This window comes from Ammospiza caudacuta, chromosome 34, assembly GCF_027887145.1.
Source record: "Ammospiza caudacuta isolate bAmmCau1 chromosome 34, bAmmCau1.pri, whole genome shotgun sequence".
In the NCBI taxonomy this organism is placed as follows: Eukaryota; Metazoa; Chordata; class Aves; order Passeriformes; family Passerellidae; genus Ammospiza; species Ammospiza caudacuta.
The window spans coordinates 3,409,659-3,430,712 of record NC_080626.1 but is presented as its reverse complement, the minus strand read 5'-3'; the positions used below and the strand labels follow the sequence as shown (position 1 = coordinate 3,430,712).

At 49.1% G+C, this 21,054-nt stretch overlaps 1 protein-coding gene across 1 annotated transcript; it reads right to left on the bottom strand.

Moving 5' to 3' along the window:
• Positions 1-301: 301 nt before the first annotated feature.
• On the bottom strand, positions 302-20,497 carry CYTH2 (cytohesin 2). Its single transcript, XM_058822730.1, has 13 exons — positions 20,420-20,497; positions 18,452-18,599; positions 16,413-16,479; positions 15,487-15,605; positions 13,753-13,833; positions 12,668-12,780; positions 11,187-11,335; positions 9,069-9,180; positions 8,927-8,929; positions 6,401-6,477; positions 5,084-5,155; positions 3,098-3,252; positions 302-1,472 (listed from the first exon to the last, which is right to left on the bottom strand). Exons 1-13 carry the CDS (start codon positions 20,436-20,438, stop codon positions 1,385-1,387), a joined length of 1,203 nt encoding a protein of 400 aa, XP_058678713.1. The 5' UTR covers positions 20,439-20,497; the 3' UTR covers positions 302-1,384.
• Between the last annotated feature and the right edge of the window lie 557 nt (positions 20,498-21,054).

Below are 21,054 nucleotides of genomic sequence, written 5' to 3'. Positions count from 1 at the left end.
TGAGAGGAATTTTGGGGAGATTTTGGGAGGAATTTTGGGATTCCCAGTTGGAATTTTTGAGAGGAATTTTGGGGAGATTTTGGGAGGAATTTTGGGATTACCTAGATGGAATTTTGGGGATTTCTGGGATTCCCAAGGGGCGATTTGGGGATTTTGGGAAGAATTTTGGGGAATTTTGGGGTTCCCAGGGCTGAAATTTTGGGATTCCCGGGGGGGGGGGGAGGGAATTGGGAATTTTAGGAAGAATTTTGGGGCTCCCAAAGGGAATTTTGGGAGGAATTTTGGGAATTTTGGGGCTCCAGGGAAGAAATTTTGGGAATTTTTTGATTCCAGGACCGAAAATTTTGGGAATTTTGAGGTTCCAATGATGGAATTTTGGGAATTTTTTGATTTCCAGGGCTGAAAATTTTGAGAAATTTTGAGGTTCTAGTGATGAAATTATGGGAATTTTGGAAATTTTGGGAATTTTTTTTTATTCCAGAGCTGAAAATTTTGGGAATTTTGAGGTTCCAGTGATGAAATTTGGGGAATTTTGGGAATTTTTTGATACCAGGGTTGAAAATTTTGGGAATTTTGAGGTTCCAATGATGAAATTTTGGGGATTTTGGGATTTTTTTTTATCCCAGGGATGAAATTTTGGGAATTTTGGGATTTCAGAGCTGAAATTTGGGGAATTTGGGGAATTTCTGGATTCCTAGGGCTGAAATTTTGGGAATTTTGGGAATTTCTGGGTTCCCAGGGCTGAAATTTTGGGAATTTTGGGATTTCAGAGCTGAAATTTTGGGAATTTCTGGATTCCCAGGGCTGAAATTTGGGGAATTTTTGGACTCCCAGGGCTGAAATTTGGGGAATTTTGGGATTCCCAGGGCTGGAATTTTGGGAATTCAGAGGTGAAATTTTGGGAATTCTGGGATTTCAGAGCTGAAATTTTGGGAATTTTGAGAATTTCTGGATTCCCAGGTCTGAAATTTTGGGAATTTTGGGAATTTTAAGATTTCAGAGCTGAAATTTTGGAAATTTTGGGAATTTTGGGAATTTCTGGATTCCCAGGGCTGAAATTTGGGGAATTTTGGGAATTCAGAGGTGAAATTTTGGGAATTTTGGGATTTCAGAGCTGAAATTTTGGGAATTTTGGGATTTCACGGCTGAAATTTGGGGAATTTTGGGAATTTCAGAGCTGGAATTTTGGGATTTCACGGCTGAAATTTGGGGAATTTGTGGAATTTTGGGAATTCTGGGGCTCCCGGAGCCTCTTGGTCCTTTCCCAGTCCGGAGGAATTTTGGGGGAATTTCCCCCAAATTTTTTGGGAATTTTTGGGAGTTTCCAGCTGGGAATTCCGGGGGTCCCGCCCCCTTTGGGCTTTTTTGGGAATTTTGGGTTTTTTCAGGGATTTTCCGGCTTTTTCTTGACGGAAATTCGCTTTTTCCGCGCCGCCAGCATCTCGTAGAAGGGATCCACGCTCACCGCCGCCCTGAAGGGGAAATTTGAGAATTTTTAGGATTTTTTGGGATTTTTTAGGAATTTTTGGGGTCCCAAATCCTTGGGGAAAGCCCTGGAAAAAAATTCCCAGCCCAAAAAAAAAACCCCAAAAAAATCAAATTTAAACCCCACCGCAAAATTAAAATCAAAATAATTTAAAAATAACAAAAAAATTCAATTTGTGATATTTTTGGGGATTTTTTCGTGCATTTTTTGGAAAATTTTTGTGAATTTTTTGTGGTTTTTTAATGATGCTTTTGGGATTTTTTTTGCGGTATTTTTGGGGATTTTTTTGTGCATTTTTTGGAAAATTTTCGTGAACTTTTTGTGATTTTTTTAATGATGCTTTTAGGAATTTTGGGGAATTTTTGGGGGGATTTTTTGGGGGATTTTTTGTGCATTTTTTGGAAATTTTTTGTGAACTTTTTGTGGTTTTTTAATGACGCTTTTGGGATTTTTTTTGTGGTTTTCTGGGGATTTTTTGTGCATTTTTTGGAAAATTTTTGTGAACTTTTTGTGATTTTTTAATGACGCTTTTGGGACTTTTTTTGGTGATAGTTTTGGGGATTTTTTTTTTTTTGCATTTTTTGGAAAATATTTGTGAACTTTTTGTGATTTTTTAATGACGCTTTTAGGAATTTTTGGGAATTTTCTTGGTGATATTTTTGGGATTTTTTTTTTTTTTTGGTAATTTTTTTCCGAATTTCTGGGGAATTTTTTTTTTTATATTTTCGAGATTTTTTTGGGTGAATTTTTTAGGATATTTCGGTGATTTTTTTTCGTCTCTCACTACACAGCTTGAACCCCAAAAATTCACATTTTAACGCCAAAAAATCCGATTTTAACCGTGAAAAATCCCATTTTCACCCCTCAAAGCCCCGTTTTTCAACCTCCCCGATTCGGTTTTGAATTTATTTTAAATTTTTGGGTTTTTTGAGTCCTCACTGGATGGATTTGATCCACTCGTCCTTCTGCTCGCGGGTCGGCGCCGAAATGCGGTAGACGACGGGTAAAGGATCCCCCAAATGTTTGATGGAGATTTTAGGAATATTTGTGAATTTTTGGGGAGTTTTTGGTGATATTTTTATGAATTTTTGGACAATTTTTGCTGATATTTTACTGGGAATTTTTGAGGAATTTTTTTGGGGATTTTTTGTGAATTTTTTGGAAAATTTTTGTGAACTTTTTGTGATTTTTTAATGACGCTTTTGGGATTTTTTTTGGTGATAGTTTTGGGGATTTTTTTTTTTTTGCATTTTTTGGAAAATTTTTGTGAACTTTTTGTGATTTTTTAATGACGCTTTTAGGAATTTTTGGGAATTTTCTTGGTGATATTTTTGGGATTTTTTTTTTTTTTTGGTATTTTTTTTCCGAATTTCTGGGGAATTTTTTTTTTATAATTTGGAAATTTTTTTGGGTGAATTTTTTAGGATATTTCGGTGATTTTTTTTCGTCTCTCACTACACAGCTTGAACCCCAAAAATTCACATTTTAACGCCAAAAAATCCGATTTTAACCGTGAAAAATCCCATTTTCACCCCTCAAAGCCCCGTTTTTCAACCTCCCTGATTCGGTTTTGAATTTTTTTTTAATTTTTTGGTTTTTTTGAGTCCTCACTGGATGGATTTGATCCACTCGTCCTTCTGCTCGCGGGTCGGCGCCGAAATGCGGTAGACGACGTGGTTCCCCTCCACCACGCGCCCGTCCGCCTCCGTCTTGCACGCCTTGATCAGCTGCCCCTTGTTGTTGGGGATGTAGAGCTCGAAACAGTGCTGCAAAAACCGGTTCAAACCGGTTCAAACCAGGAAAAAACAGGAAAAAGCAGGAAAAAGCAGCTGGGAAAAAACCGGGAAAATCTGGGAGTTGTGGGGCCAAAAAGGCGGCGGAAAAATGGGGATAAAGGGGGGAAAAATGGGGAAATTCAGGGACTTTAAAATGGTCTGAAAGGGGTTAAAAACCAGTATAAACCAGTTTGGACCAGTTTGGACCAGTACAAACCAGTTGGGAAAAAACCGGGAAAATCTGGGAGTTGTGGGGCCAAAAAGGCGGCGGAAAAATGGGGATAAAGGGGGGAAAAATGGGGAAATTCAGGGACTTTAAAATGGTCTGAAAGGGGTTAAAAACCAGTATAAACCAGTTTGGACCAGTACAAACCAGTTGGGAACAAACTGGGAAAATCTGGGAGTTTTGGGGCCAAAAAGGCGGCAGAAAAATGGGGAAAAATGGGGGACAAAAGGGGGGAAATGGGGAGGTTCAGGGATTTTAAAGTGGTCTGGAAAGGGTTAAAAACCAGTATAAACCAGTTTGGACCAGTACAGACCAACACAAACCAGTTGGGAAAAAACTGGGAAAATTTGGGAGTTGTGGGGCCAAAAAGGCGGCAGAAAAATGGGGAAAAAGGGGGAAAAAATGGGGGAAAAATGAGGAAAAATGGGGAAAAAAATGGGGAAAAAATGGGGGAAAAATGGGGACAAAATGGGGAAGAAAATGGGGAAAAATGGGGAAAAAATGAGGGGAAAATGGGAAAAAGATGGGGGAAAAATGGGGAAAAATGAGGAAAATATGGGGAAAAAAATGGGGAAAATGGGGACAAAATGGGGAAAAATGAGGAAAAAATGGGGGAAAAATGAGGAAAAAAATGGGGGAAAAATGAGGGGAAAATGGGGGAAAAATGGGAAAAATGGGGGGAAAAATGGGGACAAAATGGGAAAAAATGAGGAAAAAATGAGGAAAAAATAGGGAAAAATGGGGAAAAATGAGGATAAAATAGGGAAAAAATGAGGAAAAAATGGGGGGAAAATGGGGAAAAAATGAGAAAAAATGGGGACAAAATGAGGAAAAAATGGGGGAAAATGGGGAAAAAATGAGGAAAAAATAGGGAAAAATGGGGAAAAAATGGGGGAAAATGGGGGAAAAATGAGGAAAAATGGGGGAAAATGGGGGGAAAATGGGGAAAAAAAGGGAAAAAATGAGAAAAAATGAGGAAAAAATGGGGAAACATGGGGGAAAAAATGGGGAAAAATTGGGGAAAAAATGGGAAAAATGGGGAAAAATGAGGAAAAATGAGGAAAAAATGAGGAAAAAAAGGGGATTTTTGGGGAAGATTTGGAGGAATTTTGGGACTTTTTCTGGAGAAATTTGGGGACAATTTTGGGGGGATTTGGAGGTGATTTTGAGATGATTTTGGGGGGATTTTTGGGGTAATTTTGAGATGATTTTGGGTAATTTTGGGGTGATTTTTGGTTGATTTTTGGGGTAATTTTGGGCAGAATTTTGGGGTGATTTTGGTGATTTTTGAGGTCATTTTGGGCAGATTTTTGGGGTGATTTTGGAGATAATTTTGGGCAGAATTTTGGGGTGATTTTGGTGATTTTTTTAGGGGTGATTTTGGTGATTTTTGAGATAATTTTGGGCAGATTTTTGAGGTGATTTTGGGTATTTTTGAGGTAATTTTGGGCAGAATTTTGGGGTGATTTTGGTGATTTTTGAGATAATTTTGGGCAGATTTTTGGGCTGATTTTTGACTTAATTTTGGGCAGAATTTTGGGGTGATTTTGGTGATTTTTGGGGTGATTTTGGCGCTTTTTGGGGGTTTTCTCTCACCGGTTTGCGCGGATCCTCGACCTCGCGGATGCTCAGGTTCTCCAGGGGGATGATCCCTCGCGGCTCCTTGTCCTGGAAATACAAAATTTTGGGAAATTTGGGGAAATCTGGGGAATTTTTGGGAAATTTGGGGAATTTTTGGGGCATTTCAGAGATTTCTGAGGAATTTTGAGTGAAATTTTGGGCAATTTTGGGGGGATTTTGGGGCAGATTCCCCCTCGGGGATGATCCCTCACAGCTCCCTGTGCTGAAATTCCGGAATTTTGGGAAATTTGGGGAATTTTTGGGGCAGATTTGGGGGATTTTGGGGTTCCCAAGGTGGATTTTGGGGTGAATTTTGGGGATTTTGGGGTTCCCAGGTGGATTTTGGGGTGAATTTTGGGGATTTTGGGCTCTCACCGTGGTGTACTCGAAGCAGGAGAGGCAGATTTGGGATTTTGGGGTGAATTTTGAGCATTTTTGGGGCATTTTAGGGCAGATTTTCAAGAATTTGGAATTCCTGAGGAAATGTTTGGGGTTCCCAGGTGGATTTTGGGGTGAATTTTGGGGATTTTGGGGTTCCCAGGTGGATTTTGGGGTGAATTTTGGGGTTTTTGGGCTCGCACCGTGGTGTAATCGAAGCAATAGAGGCAGACTTGGGATTTTGGGGTGAATTTTGGCAATTTTGGGGTGAATTTTCACCATTTTTGGGGCGAATTTTCACCATTTTTGGGGCATTTTAGGGCAGATTTTCAGGATTTTGGAATTTCTGAGGAAATTTTTGGGGTTACAAGGTGGGTTTTGGGGTGAATTTTGGGGTTTTTGGGGTTCCCAGGTGGATTTTGGGGTGAATTTTGGGGTTCCCAGGTGGATTTTGGGGTGAATTTTGGGGTTTTTGGGGTTCCAAGGTGGATTTTGGGGTGAATTTTGGGTGATTTTGTGCAGATTTTTGGCGTTTTTTGGGTATTTTGGTGGTCCCAAGGTGGAATTTTGGGGTTTTTGGGGTTCCCAAGGTGGATTTTGGGGTGAATTTTGGGGTTTTTGGGGTTCCCAAGGTGAATTTTTGTGTTTTTGGGGATCCCAAGGCAGATTTTGGGGTGAATTTTGGGGATTTTGGGCTCTCACCGTGGTGTACTTGAAGTAGTAGAGGCAGATTTGGGATTTTGGGGTGAATTTTGGGTTTTTGGGGTTCCCAAGGTGGATTTTGGGGAGAATTTTGGGGTTTTTGGGGTTCCCAGGTGGATTTTGGGGTGAATTTGGGGTTTTTGGGGTTCCCAGGTGGATTTTGGGGTGAATTTTGGGGATTTTGGGGTGAATTTTGGGGTTTTGGGCTCTCACCGTGGTGTACTCGAAGTAGTAGAGGCAGTTGTCGGTCAGGATGAACCAACGGCGCTTCCACGTCTTCACCCGCCCGCCTGCCGCGATTTGGGGCAAATTTGGGCAAAATTGGGAAAATTGGGGAATTTGGGGGGAAATTTTGGAATTTTGGGGGATTTTTGGAGGAATTTTGGGGATTTTTGGGGGATTTTAGGGGGGGTTTCTGGGGATTTTAAGGAAAATTTGGGGGATTTTTAGGGGGATTTTGAGAAAGTTTGGGGGGAAATTTGGGAAATTTGGAGGATTTTGGAGGAATTTTGGGGAAATTCTTTGGGATTTTGGGAAAATTCTTGGGGATTTTGGGGGAAATTTGGCAGATTTGGGGATTTTTTTGAGAAATTTTGGGGGGATTTTGGGCGGATTTGGGCATTCCTGGGGCAAAATTTGGGGGGGATTTTGGAATTTTTTTGGGGGGGGATTTCGGGAAATTGGGAAAATTTGGGGAGATTTCGAATTTTGGGGGGAAATTTGGGGGTTTTGGGGGGAATTCTTGGGGATTTGGGGAGAATTTTGGGAGAATTTTGGGGAATTTGGGATTTTGGGGGGAGTTTTGAGGGAATTTTGGGGAAATTTTAGGGGATTTTGGGGATTTTTTGGGAGATTTGGGGGATTTTGGGGGGGGTCCCAAGCGCTGCCCCTCCCCCACCCCAGCACTCACCTCCTGGGGGGTCCCAAAGGCAGCACCGGGGGAAAATTTGGGAAAATTTGGGAAAATTTGGGAAAATTTGGGGAAATTTCAAAGAAATTTGGGAATTTTGGTGAAATTGGGAAAGTTTTGAAGGAATTTGGGGGGAATTTTGGTAAAATTTGGGGAATTTCAGAGGAATTTTGGGTGGAATTTTGAGGAAATTTGAGATTTTTTTTTTTTTTAATTAATTTTGAGGGAGTTTGGATAATTTTGGGGAGGATTTCAGGGGATTTGGGGGAGAATTTTGGCAATTTGGAGAGGTTTTGAAGGAATTTAGGGAATTTTGGGGGAATTTTGGGGGAATTTTTTAAGATTTTGGAAAAATTGGGGAATTTCGGGAGGATTTTGGGAGAATTTGGGGGAAGAAAGGAAAGAAAAAGAGAAAAAATTTCATTAAAATTCAGCAAAACCAAACTGGGAGAGACTGGGGGGAAATGGGAGGGGGCGTGGCCAAGCGAGGTGGGCGTGGCCATGCAAAGTGGGCGTGGCCAAGGGGATTTCCCCACCCACATTAACCCCATAAAAAGTAAAAATAATCCCTCCAAATTTGCATTTTTGAATAATTTAAATGAGTGTTTTTGGGGGCGTGGCCAGGTGAGGGCGTGGCCTGGTGATGTGGGCGTGGCCTAGACATGGTGGGCGTGGCCAAGCCCAAGCCCCACCCACTTTTAGCCACATTCAAGCCCCATAAAACAAAAAAAATGCCCCAAAATTGGAATTTTTGGGTAATTTAAATGGGATTTTGGGGGCGTGGCCAGGTGAGGGTGTGGCCCAGACGTGGTGGGCGTGGCCTAGGCAAAATGGGCGTGGCTATTGTGATGCCCCACCCACTTTTAACCACATACAAACCAAACAAAAACCCCAAAATTTGGAAATTTTTCCTATTTTCCCCGGGATTTGGGGGCGTGGCCAGGTGAGGGCGTGGCCCATGTGAAGTGGGCGTGGCTTAGGTGAAGTGGGCGTGGCCAGGACCTTGTCCCACCCACTTTAAACCCCCTTAAAACCCAAACAAGCCTTAAAAATTTGCCAAAAAATCTGAATTTTGACGAATTTCGTTGGGATTTTTTGGGCGTGGCCAGGCGAGGGCGTGGCCCATGTGAAGTGGGCGTGGCTTAGGCGAAGTGGGCGTGGCCATAACCTTGTCCCACCCACTTTAAACCCCCTTAAAACCCAAACAAGCCATAAAAATTTGCCAAAAAATCTGAATTTTGACGAATTTCGTTGGGATTTTTTGGGCGTGGCCGGGTGAGGGCGTGTCCCAGGTGAAGTGGGCGTGGCTTAGGCGAAGTGGGCGTGGCCAGGACCATGTCCCACCCACTTTAAACCCAAACAAGCCTTAAAAATTTGCCAAAAAATCTGAATTTTGACCAATTTCATCGGGATTTTTTGGGCGTGGCCAGGTGAGGGCGTGGCCCAGGCAGAGTAGGCGTGGCCTGGCGCGGTGGGCGTGGCCATAACCATGTCCCACCCACTTTAAACCCCCTTAAAACCCAAACAAGCCATAAAAATTTGCCAAAAAATCTGAATTTTGACGAATTTCGTTGGGATTTTTTGGGCGTGGCCGGGTGAGGGCGTGTCCCAGGTGAAGTGGGCGTGGCTTAGGCGAAGTGGGCGTGGCCAGGACCATGTCCCACCCACTTTAAACCCAAACAAGCCTTAAAAATTTGCCAAAAAATCTGAATTTTGACCAATTTCATCGGGATTTTTTGGGCGTGGCCAGGTGAGGGCGTGGCCCAGGCAGAGTAGGCGTGGCCTGGCGCGGTGGGCGTGGCCATAACCATGTCCCACCCGCTTTAAACCCCCTTAAAACCCAAACAAGCCATAAAAAATTGCCAAAAAATCTGAATTTTGACCAATTTCGTTGGGACTTTTTGGGCGTGGCCGGGTGAGGGCGTGGCCCAGGCGAAGTGGGCGTGGCCTGGCGCGGTGGGCGGGGCTTACCCAGCTTGAGCAGCCAGCCCTCGCGGTCGGGGTTGAAGAAGGTGTGCGTGAGGTCGTTGCCGTCGTCCTCGGGGATCTTGAAGGGCTCCGAGCGGATGCTCTCGTACAGGTTCTGAAAATTGGGGCGATTTCGGGGATTTTCGGGAAAATTTGGGAATTTGGGGGGAAAATTTGGGAATTTGGGGGGAAAATTTGGGGGAAAAATTGGGGGAAATTTGGGCGTTTTTAAGGAATTTTTGGGGCAATTTTGGGGGTTTTAGAGGAGTTTTTTGGGGGGGGTCTTATGGGGGACTTTTGGGTAAAATTTGAGATTTTTTTTTTAATTTTTGTGAATTTTTAGGGATTTTGCGGGAAAAATTGAGGATTTTTTGGGGGAGATGGGATTTTTTGGGATTTGGGGTATTTGTGAATATTTTGTGAATTTTGGGGGATTTAGAGGAGTTTTTGGGGGGGGGGTTTATGGGGGACTTTTGGGCAAAATTTGAGATTTTTTTTTAAATTTTTGTGAATTTTTAGGGATTTTGCGGGAAAAATTGAGGATTTTTTTGGGGAGATGTGGGAATTTTTTGGGATTTGGGGTATTTGTGAATATTTTGTGAATTTTGGGGGTTTTAGAGGAGTCTTTTTGGGGGGGTTTTATGGGGGACTTGTGGGTAAAATTTGAGATTTTTTTTTTAATTTTTGTGAGTTTTTAGGGATTTTGTGGGAAAAATTGAGGATTTTTTGGGGGGAGATTTGGGGATTTTTTGAGAATTTTTGGGATTTGGGGGGGTTTTGAGGGGGATTATTGAGAATTGGGGGAAAATTTGGGGGAAATTTGGAATACTTTGGGAGTTTTGGGGGGATTTTGGGGGGAAATTTGGGAATTTTGGGGGGATTTTTTGTGGATTTTGGGGGATTTTTGGAGGAATTGGGTGGAAATTTTAGGGTATTTGTGAATTTGGGGGATTTGGGGAGAATTTTGGGGAACTTTGGGGATTTGGGAGAAATTTGGGGATTTTGGGGGCCAACTGTAGGAGAATTTCAGAATTTTGTGGGAATTTTTGGGGAATTTGAGCATTTTGGGGGGAAATTTCACCACGAATGTGGCCACACCCACTCAGACCACACCCACCGACCACACCCTCATAAGCCACGCCCCCAAATCCTCATTCAGACCACACCCACCTCCCCCCACGCACCCAAAATCCCCAAAATTTCCATTTTTTTCGCCTTTTTGACCACCGAATTCCCGTATTTTCACCCGTTTCTCCCCAAATTTCACCCCAAATGTGACCACACCCACACCTGACCACACCCTCATAAGCCACGCCCCCAATCCGTCATCTAAACGAAACCACGCCCCCAAGTCCCCCCAATCACCCCATAATCCCCATTTTTTCACATTTCTAACCCCAAAATCCCCAATTTTTCACCCCAAATTTCACTCTAAATGTGACCACACCCACTCTGACCCCACCCACTGACCACACCCCCATAGGCCACGCCCCCAAATCCCTCCCAAGGCCCCCAAAATCCCCATTTTTTCCCCCCACAATTTTAACCACAAAATCCCCATTTTTTCCAACTTTTCCCCCTCCACAAACGTGACCACACCCACACCTGACCACGCCCTCATAAGCCACGCCCCCAACCCATCATCTCAACGAAACCACGCCCCCGCGTCCCGCCCAATCACCCCAAAATCCCCATTTTTTCACATTTCTAACCCCAAAATCCCCAATTTTTCACCCCAAATTTCACTCTAAATATGACCACACCCACTCAGACCCCACCCACTGACCACACCCCCATAGGCCACGCCCCCAAGTCCCTCCCAATCAACCCAAAATCCCCATTTTTTCACATTTCTAACCCCAAAATCCCCATTTTTTCCACCTTTCCCCCCGCCCAAACGTGACCACACCCACACCTGACCACGCCCTCATAAGCCACGCCCCCCTCGGGAAAAAAAAATCCCCATTCCGACCACACCCATCACAAACCACGCCCCGCAAACACCCCCAAAATCCCCATTTTTTCACCTTTTTCCGCCCAAATTTCGCCGTCGCTCCGCCCCGCCCCCCCCCCCCCCACCTGCGGCACACCTGGCCCCGCCCCCCCCGGGGCCCCGCCCACCCTGAGCAGCTCCTCGGGCAGGTCGCCGCCGTCGTTGATGCCGCGGTTCATGGCCACGAAGCGCTCGGCCGACGGCTTGTCGCGCACGTTGGGGTTGTGCAGGCTCGTGTTGAGCATGATCACCGCGAACGACAGCACGTAGCACGTGTCTGCCAGGTGTGTCACAGGTGTGTCACAGGTGGGACAGGTGAGCTCCTAACCCGCCCAGGTGTGTCCCTGTCCCACCCAATTGTGTCCCTGTCCCACCCAGGTGTGACCCTGAGTCAGTCCAGGTGGGTCTGTGTGAGCCCAGGTGTGCCCAGGTGTGTCACAGGTTTGTCACAGGTGGGACAGGTGAGCTCCTAACCCGGCCAGGTGTGTCCTTGTCCCACCCAATTGTGTCCCTGTCCCACCCAGGTGTGACCCTGAGTCAGTCCAGGTGGGTCTGTGTCAGCCCAGGTGTGCCCAGGTGTGCCCAGGTGTGCCCAGGTGGGACAGGTGAGCTCCTAACGTGGCCAGGTGTGTCCCTGTCCCACCCAATTGTGTCCCTGTCCCACCCAGGTGTGACCCTGAGTCAGTCCAGGTGGGTCTGTGTGAGCCCAGGTGTGGCTCTGTCCCACCCAGGTGTGCCCAGGTGTGCCCAGGTGTGTCCCAGGTGTGCCCAGGTGGGACAGGTGAGCTCCTAACCCGGCCAGGTGTGTCCCTGTCCCACCCAATTGTGTCCCTGCCCCACCCAGGTGTGACCCTGACTCAGCCTAGGTGTGCCCAGGTGTGTCACAGGTGTGTCACAGGTGTGTCACAGGTGGGACAGGTGAGCTCCTAACTTGGCCAGGTGTTTCCCTGTCCCACCCAGGTGTGACCCTGAGTCAGTCCAGGTGGGTCTGTGTGAGCCCAGGTGTGCCCAGGTGTGCCCAGGTGTGTCACAGGTGGGACAGGTGAGCTCCTAACCCGGCCAGGCGTGTCCTTGTCCCACCCAGGTGTGGCTCTGAGTCACCTAGGTGTACCCAGGTGTGCCAGGTGTGTTACCTGTGCAGGTGAACACGCCCGGTTTGCACAGGCAGTAGCGCTGGGTGTGTCAGTGATACCCCAGGTGTGCCCAGGTGTGCCCAGGTGTGCCCAGGTGTGTCAGTGATACCCCAGGTGTGCCCAGGTGTGCCCAGGTGTGTCAGTGATACCCCAGGTGTGCCAGGGCTGTACCCAGGTGTGCCAGGTGTGCCAGGTGTGTTACCTGTGCAGGTGAACACGCCCGGTTTGCACAGGCAGTAGCGCTGGGTGTGTCAGTGATACCCCAGGTGTGCCCAGGTGTGCCCAGGTGTGTCAGTGATACCCCAGGTGTGCCAGCGCTGTACCCAGGTGTGCCAGGTGTGCCAGGTGTGTTACCTGTGCAGGTGAACACGCCCGGGTTGCACAGGCAGTAGCGCTGGGTGTGTCAGTGATACCCCAGGTGTGCCAGTGATACCCCAGGTGTGCCCAGGTGTGCCAGGTGTGCCAGGTGATCTCACCTGTGCAGGTGAACACGCCCGGGTTGCACAGGCAGTAGCGCTGTGCGAACGCCTCCATCATCCGATCGATTTTCTGCGCCTCCCCCGGCAGCCGGAAACTCCACAGAAACTGCCTGGAACGTTCCGGAAAAAAAAATCACACCTGGGCTTACCTGGGACTCGCCTGGAATCACCTGAAACACCTGGAAAATTCCCCAAAAAATCACCTGGAAAATTCCCCAAAAAATCACCTGGAATTACCTGAAACCCCTCCCCAAAATCCACCTGAGCTCCCACAGGAACTGCCTGGAACGTTCCGGAAAGAAACACACCTGGGCTTACCTGGAGCTACCTGGGACATCTCAAGTCCACCTGAGAGCCCTCCCAGGTCACTCTCAGGTGCCCCAAACCCCCCCAGGTGAGTCTCCCTCACCCCCTGGTGAGTCCTCAGGCCCCCCCAGGTATCCCCAGGTGTGTTCCAGATGTGCCCAGGTGCCCCCAGGTGTGCCCAGGTGTGTCCCATCCCCCCCCAAGGTACTCAGGTGCCTCCAGGTGTACCCAGGTGTCCCCAGGTGAGTCTCAGGTGCCACCAGGTGAATCCTCAGCCCCCCTCATGTACCCCCAGGTGTGCCCAGGTGTGTCCCCTGGTGTGCCCAGGTGTCCCAAGGTGCCCCCAGGTGTGTCCCAGGTGCCCCCAGGTGTGCCCAGGTGTGTCCGCTGGTGTACCCAGGTGTGCCCAGGTGTGTTCCAGGTGTCCCAAGGTGCCCCCAGGTGTGTCCCAGGTGCCCCCAGGTGTGCCCAGGTGTGTCCGCTGGTGTACCCAGGTGTGCCCAGGTGTGTTCCAGGTGTCCCAAGGTGCCCCTAGGTGTGTCCAAGGTGTGCCCAGATGCTCCCAGGTGCCCCCAGGTATGCCCAGGTGTGTCCCAGGTGAGTCTCAGGTGCCCCCAGGTGTGCCCAGGTGTGTCCCCAGGTCTGCCCAGGTGTGTCACAACCCCCCCAGGTGTCTCTAGGTGTGTTGCCAGGTGTGCCCAGCTGTGCCCAGGTGTGTCCCCAGGTGTGCCCAGGTGCCCCCAGGTGTGCCCCCAGGTGTGTCCAGGTGATCTCACCTGAGCGCCTGCACCAGGTTGAGGTCGGTGAACTCGTGCAGGTCCACGAAGGCGTGGAGCACGCCCAGGTTAAACTCCTCCCTAGGGGCGGGGCCAGCTGTCAATCACACCTGGCCACGCCCACCTCATTATTCACACTTTATACAGCCCAGCCCTGCCCCCTGTCAATCATCCCTGGCCACGCCTACTCCATTAATCATCCCTGGCCATGCCCACTCCATTAATCATCCCTGGCCACGCCTACTCCATTAATCATCCCTGGCCACGCCCACTGTCATTCACCCAGTCCAGTCCCGCACCTGTCAATCACAATGGGTTGAGGCTTTGCCACGCCCACATGTCATAAACCCCGCCCACTGCTGTCAATCATTGTTTGCAGTCCCTCCCAATCCCCTCCCAGCCCCTCCCAGTCCATCCCAGTCCATCCCAGTATATCCCAGTCTGTCCCAATCTGCTCTCAGTCCCTCCCAGTATATCCCAGTCCCTCCCAGTCCCCCATTAACCCTCCCAGTCCCTCCCAGTCCGTCCCAGTGGCTCCCAATCCCCTCCCAGTCCCTCCCAGTCCCCCATTAACCCCTCCCAGTATATCCCAGTCCTCCCCAGTATATCCCAGTATATCCCAGTGGCACCTCTCGCCCAGGTAATCGCCGATGGCCGTTTTGTTCAGCCCCTCCCAGTCCCTCCCAGTCCCTCCCAGTATATCCCAGTCCATCCCAGTCCATCCCAGTCCCCCCTTAACCCCTCCCAGTCCCTCCCAGTCCATCCCAGTGGCTCCCAATCCCCTCCCAGTCCCTCCCAGTCCCCCATTAACCCCTCCCAGTTCTTCCCAGTCCATCCCAGTCCCCCATTAACCCCTTCCAGTATATCCCAGTCCCTCCCAGTATATCCCAGTCCCTCCCAGTCCCCCATTAACCCTTCCCAGTATATCCCAGTCCATCCCAGTGCCACCTCCCGCCCAGGTAATTGCCTATGGCCGTTTTGTTCAGCCCCTCCCAGTCCCTCCCAGTATAACCCAGTCCATCCCAGTGGCTCCCAATCCCCTCCCAGTCCCTCCTTAACCCCTCCCAGTCCCTCCCAGTATATCCCAGTCCCTCCCAGTCCATCCCAGTCCCGCATTAACCCCTCCCAGTATATCCCAGTATATCCCAGTGCCACCTCTCTCCCAGGTAATCTCCAATGGCCGTTTTGTTCAGCCCCTCCCAGTCCCTCCCAGTATATCCCAGTCCATCCCAGTCCCCCATTAACCCCTCCCAGTCCATCCCAGTCCCTCCCAGTCCATCCCAGTCCCTCATTAACCCCTCCCAGTCCCTCCCAGTCCATCCCAGTCCGTCCCAGTTCCCTTTTAGCCCCTCACAGTCCCCCCTTAACCCCTCCCATTCCCCCTCTAACCCCTCCCAGTCCATCCCAGTCTGTTCCAATCTGCTCCCAGTCCCTCCCAGTATATCCCAGTCCCCCATTAACCCCTCCCAGTCCCTCCCAGTCCCTCCCAGTATATCCCAGTCCCCCATTAACCCCTCCCAGTCCATCCCAGTCCATCCCAGTCCCCCATTAACCCCTCCCAGTCCCTCCCAGTCCATCCCAGTCCATCCCAGTCCCCCATTAACCCCTCCCAGTCCATCCCAGTCCATCCCAGTATATCCCAGTCCATCCCAGTCCCCCATAAACCCCTCCCAGTCCCTCCCAGTATATCCCAGTCCGTCCCAGTATATCCCAGTATATCCCAGTCAGTGGCACCTCTCTCCCAGGTAATCTCCGATGGCCGTTTTGTTCAGCCCCTCTCCCTTGTAGAGGAAGCGCGCGATGTCCTCGGCCGTGTGCCGGAGCAGCTCCTGCTCCACCAGGAACTGGATCCCCTGCAAAACCCAAAATTCCCCAAATTCACAACATTCCAAACCATCCCCACCAAATTCCCAAAAAAAATTCCCACCCAAAAAGCCAAAAATTCCCACGGAAAAACCTCAAAATTCGCGTTTTTTATGGCGAATATTCGCAAAAAAAATTCGCATTTTTAAGCGATAAAAGCGCCCAAAATTCCCCCCAAAATTTCCACCCAAAATTTCAAAACGTTCCCCCAAAATTCCCAACCGAAATTGCCTCAATATTCTTCCCAAAATTCCCCCAAAAACTCCCCCCAAACGCCCAAAACTTCCTAAAATTCCCCCCACAAAATTCCCCAAATTTCTTCCCAAAATTCCCCCAAACTTCCAAATTTTTCCCCAAATTTTTCTCCCAAACTCCCAAAAATTACCCCACAAAATTCCCCCCAAAAATTCTCTCTCCATTTCCCAAAATTCTCCAAAATTCCCTGGAAAAAAAAAAAAAAAAAACAAACCCAAAATCTTCTTCAAAATTGCCCCCAAATTCCCAAAAAAATTCCAAATTAAATCCCCCAAAATCCCCTCAAATTCCTAAATTTTCCCCAAACCCCATAAATTCCCTCAAAATTCCCCAAAAAATTCCCAAAATTTCCCCCAAAGTAAAAAAAAAATTCCCCCCAAAATTTCCCCAAAAAATCCCTGGAAAATTCTGAAAAAATCCCCAAATTTTCTCCCAAAATCCCCAAATTTTCTCCCGAAATTCCCAAATTTTTTCCTAAATTCCCAAATTTTCTCCCAAATTTCCCCAAATTTCTCAATTTTTCCCCAAATTTCCCCTCCGACCTTTTTGGGGTCCATGTTGAATTTCTTGCGGCCCATCCCCATCTTGCGGTTCCGCTGCAGCGTCTTGCTGGAAATTCCCAAAATTTTGGGATTTTTGGGACATTTTGGGAAAATTTTGGGGAAATTTTCAGGAACTTTGGGAGAATTTTGGGGTGAAAAATTGGAATTTTATGGGAATTTTGGGGGATTTTTGGGGAAATTTTGGGGGAAATTTTGGGGGATTTGGAAGAAATTTTGGGGGAATTTGGGGAAAATTTTGGGGGAAATTTTGGGGGAATTTGGGAGAAATTTTGGGGGAATTTGGGAGAAATTTTGGGGGAATTTGGGGAAAATTTTGGGGGGTTTTGGGACATTTGGGGGAAAATATTTTTGGGAATTTGGGGGAAAATTTTGGATATTTGAAGGTCAAAAATCAGAATTTTGGGGAGAATTTTTGGGTCAAAATTAGGAATTTTTGGGGGTCGCAAATGGGAATTTTTGGGAATCTGAGGGGAAATTTTGGGATTTTTTGGGTGCATTTTTGGGAATTTTTAAAATATTTTGGGGCTATTTTCAGGATATTTTTGTGATTTTTCAGGAATATTTTTTGGGAATATTTTTTTGGGCATTTTTGGGATATATTTGGAATATTTTTGAAATATTTTGGGGTTGTTTTGGGGATATTTTTGGGATATTTTTGGGCTGTTTTGGGTGCGTTTCGGGGAATATTTTGAGGTTGTTTTTGGGATAAATTTGGGATATTTTTGGAATAAATTTAGAATATTTTTGGGATATTTTTTGGATATTTTTGGGATATTTTCGGGAGTATTTCAGGATATTTTGGGGGTGTTTTGGGGAATATTTTGGGGTTATTTTGAGGCTATTTTGGGGTTGTTTTGGGGATATTTTTGGGATATTTTTGGGCTTTTTTTGGGATATTTTGGGGCTAGTTTTGGAATAAATTTGGAATATTTTTGGGATATTTTTGAGTGTGTTTGGGGGTACTTTGGAGAATATTTTGGGGATATTTTTTGGGATAAATTTGGGATATTTTTGGGATAAATTTGGGATATTTTTGGGGCTATTTTGGGGTTGTTTTGGGGATATTTTTGGGATAAATTTGGGATATTTTTGGGGCTATTTTTGGGGTTGTTTTGGGGGTTTTTTTGGGATATTTTTGGAATAAATTTGGGATACATTTGGGGTATTTTGGGGGCTATTTTGGGTGTGTTTTGGGGATATTTTTGGGACTATTTCAGGATATTTTGGGGTTGCTTTGGGGAATATTTTGGGGCTGGTTTTGAGGCTATTTTTGGAATAAATTTGGGATAAATTTGGGATATTTTTGGGGCTATTTTGGGGTTGTTTTGGGGATATTTTTGGGATATTTTTGAGATAAATTTGGGATATTTTTGGGGCTATTTTGGGTGTGTTTTGGGGATATTTTTGGGATATTTTTGGGATAAATTTGGGATATTTTTGGGGCTATTTTGGGGTTGTTTTGGGGATATTTTTGGGGTGCTTTGGGTGCGTTCTGGGGAACATTTCGAGGTTGTTTTGAGGATATTTCTGGCACATTTCTGGCACATTTTCAGGAGTATTTCAGGGTGTTTTTGGGGTGAATTTGTGCTATTTTTGGGGCTATTTTGGGGTTGTTTTGGGGATATTTTTGAGATATTTTTGGGATAAATTTGGGCTATTTTTGGGGCTATTTTGGGGTTGTTTTTGGAATAAATTTGGGATATTTTTGAGATATTTTTGGGGCTATTTTGGGGTTGTTTTGGGGATATTTTTGGGATATTTTTGGGATAAATTTGGGCTATTTTTGGGGCTATTTTGGGGTTGTTTTGGGGATATTTTTGAGATATTTTTGAGATAAATTTGGGCTATTTTTGGGGCTATTTTGGGGTTGTTTTGGGGACATTTTTGGGGTGCTTTGGGTGCGTTCTGGGGAACATTTCGAGGTTGCTTTGAGGACATTTTCAGGAGTATTTCCGGGTGTTTTTGGGGTGAATCTGGGCTATTTGGGGGCCGTTCCGGGGCATCGGGCCGTGCCTGACCTGCCCTCGTTGGCCTCGAGCCCCTCGACCTCGCTGATGGCCTCGCTGAGCTCGTCCCGCAGGCGCTGGATCTCCCCCAGCAGCTCCTGCTTGCGCCGCCGGATGGACTCCAGCTCGCGCCGCTCCTCGGGCGACAGGTCCGGGGGCACTGCGGGCACACCCGGCCTCAGCACACCTGGGGGCACGCCCGGCACACCTGGGTACGGCTCTGGCACGGCTGGGGACACGCCTGGCACGCCTGGGGGCACGCGTGGGCACGCCTGGGTACACCTGGGGGCACGCCTGGGCACGCCTGGGCACGCCTGGGTGCGGCTCTGGCATGGCTGGGCACACCTGGGCACGCCTGGGGGCACGCCTGGCACACCTGGGGGCACGCCTGGGCACGCCTGGGGGCACACCTGGGCACGCCTGGGGGCACACCTGGGGGCACGCCTGGGCACGCCTGGGGGCACGCCTGGGGACATGCCTGGGCACACCTGGGGGCAAGCCTGGGCACACCTGGGGGCACGCCTGGGCACACCTGGGCACGCCTGGGGACACGCCTGGGCACGCCTGGGGGCAAGCCTGGGCACACCTGGGCACGCCTGGGCACACCTGGGGGCACGCCTGGGTACGCCTGGGTACACCTGGGGGCACGCCTGGCACACCTGGGTACGGCTCTGGCACAGCTGGACCCGCGCCAGGGACCACGCTCTGGGAGATTTTTGGGATATTTGGATCCCTGGGCACGCCTGGAGTGGTCCTGGGTGCATCCCTGGCACACCTGGGCACAGCTGGGTACTGCCCTGGCACACCTGGGCACAGCTGGGTACAGCCCTGGTACACCTGGGCACACCTGGGTACTGCCCTGGCACACCTGGGCACAGCTGGGTACAGCCCTGGTACACCTGGGCACACCTGGGTACTGCCCTGGTACACCTGGGCACAGCTGGGTACTGCCCTGGCACACCTGGGCACACCTGGGCACACCTGGGCACACCCCAGGAACTCCACTCTGGGGGATTTGGATCCCGGGACACGCCCACATCACACATGGACATGCCCACAGGCCCCTGACCACGCCCACATCACACCTGGGCACACCTGGAGTGGTCCTGGGTACTGCCCTGGCACACCTGGGCACACCTGGGTACTGCCCTGGCACACCTGGGTACACCTGGGCACAGCTGGGTACTGCCCTGGGCACACCTGGGCACACCTGGGCACACCTGGGCACTGCCCTGGCACACCTGGGCACACCTGAGCACAGCTGGGTACTGCCCTGGCACACCTGGGCACACCTGGGTACACCTGGGCACAGCCCCTGGAGCTCCACAATGGGAGAATTGGATCCCTGACCACGCCCACATCACGTCTGGCCACGCCCACATCACACCTGGGCACACCTGGACATGCCCACGCTGTCCTGACCACGCCCACATCACACCTGGCCATGCCCACGCCCATTGCACACCTGGCCACCCTTTCATTGACCACGCCCCTTCTCCAATCAAGCCACGCCCCCTCATTCAAACCTTACCTCACCCTCTCATAGGCCACGCCCCTTTCTTCATATAAAGAAGTTTGGGCGTGGTCTGACCTAAAGGGGCGTGGCCATTACAAGAACAGGGGGCTCGTTCCAAAGGGCGTGGTCTAATTAGAATCAGCGAGTGGGCGTGGTTTGATACAAAGAGGGCGTGGTTGTTGAAAAGGGGCGGAGTTTCAAATGAGGGGCGTGGCCACCTCGCCCCTCATTGAATACTGACCCCACCCCCTCATGATTAGCCCCGCCCACCCATGTGTCCCACCCCTCCCATTTTCCCGCCGCTCCCACCACGTGACCGCTCCTCGCCCCGCCATTGGCCGCCGCCTCACGAACCCCGCGCCCCCCCCCCCCTCCTTTCCCCTCACGTTCCCCTCACGATTTTCCCGCCCGGCTCCGGCGCCCGCCCCCGTTCCCGCTGCGCATCCCGCCCTCAGCGGCCTCACCGTAAACTCCGTCCTCCATGGCGGCCCCGGGGCCGCTGGGCCGCGGCCGCTCCGCTGCTCCCGCCCCGCTCCGCCCGCCCCGCCGGGCCCGGGCCCGCTCCGGCACCGCCACACGGCGGCTCCCGCCCGTCCGCGCCGCCGCCGCCAATCAGCGCCGCGCTAAGGGTGAGTGACGGGCGGCTTGGCCAGTAAGAGGCGGGGAAAGGCGGGAGCAATGCCTTAACGAATGAGAGTGCGTCGCGGTGTGATTGGCAGCTGAGTCGACCAATCTGAAAGCTGTAAGGCGGGGCAGCATTTGTATTGTATGATTAACATCTCATTCAGCCAATAGCAACGGGAGTTCGCTGAAGGGGCGGGTATTCACGCTTTGATGGGCGTTTTGCTGCGTGCTTATTAATATTAATGAGGGTTATTAATATTAATGAGGTTCCCTGGGGTTCTGCGGTTCCTTTCTGCGTTCCAAATGTCCCAAATGTCCCCAAACCGCCCAAATTCCCCGAAATCCCACAAAACAAACCCAAAATGGCCCCAAAAAGACCAAAATTTCCTGAAATCCCCCCAATTGTCCCCAAACCTCCCAAATTCGCTATAATGACCCCAAAACAGCCCCAAATGTCCCCAAATTCCCACAATTC

What these genes read in the sequence shown, in the direction of transcription:
- CYTH2 (XM_058822730.1), bottom strand. An exon ending in AACCTGGTGCAGGCGCTCAG is followed by an intron (nt 12,781 to 13,752) that starts GTGAGATCACCT and finishes GGAACGTTCCAG; the next exon opens with GCAGTTTCTGTGGAGTTTCC. An exon ending in ACTACTTCGAGTACACCACG is followed by an intron (nt 5,156 to 6,400) that starts GTGAGAGCCCAA and finishes TTGTATTTCCAG; the next exon opens with GACAAGGAGCCGCGAGGGAT.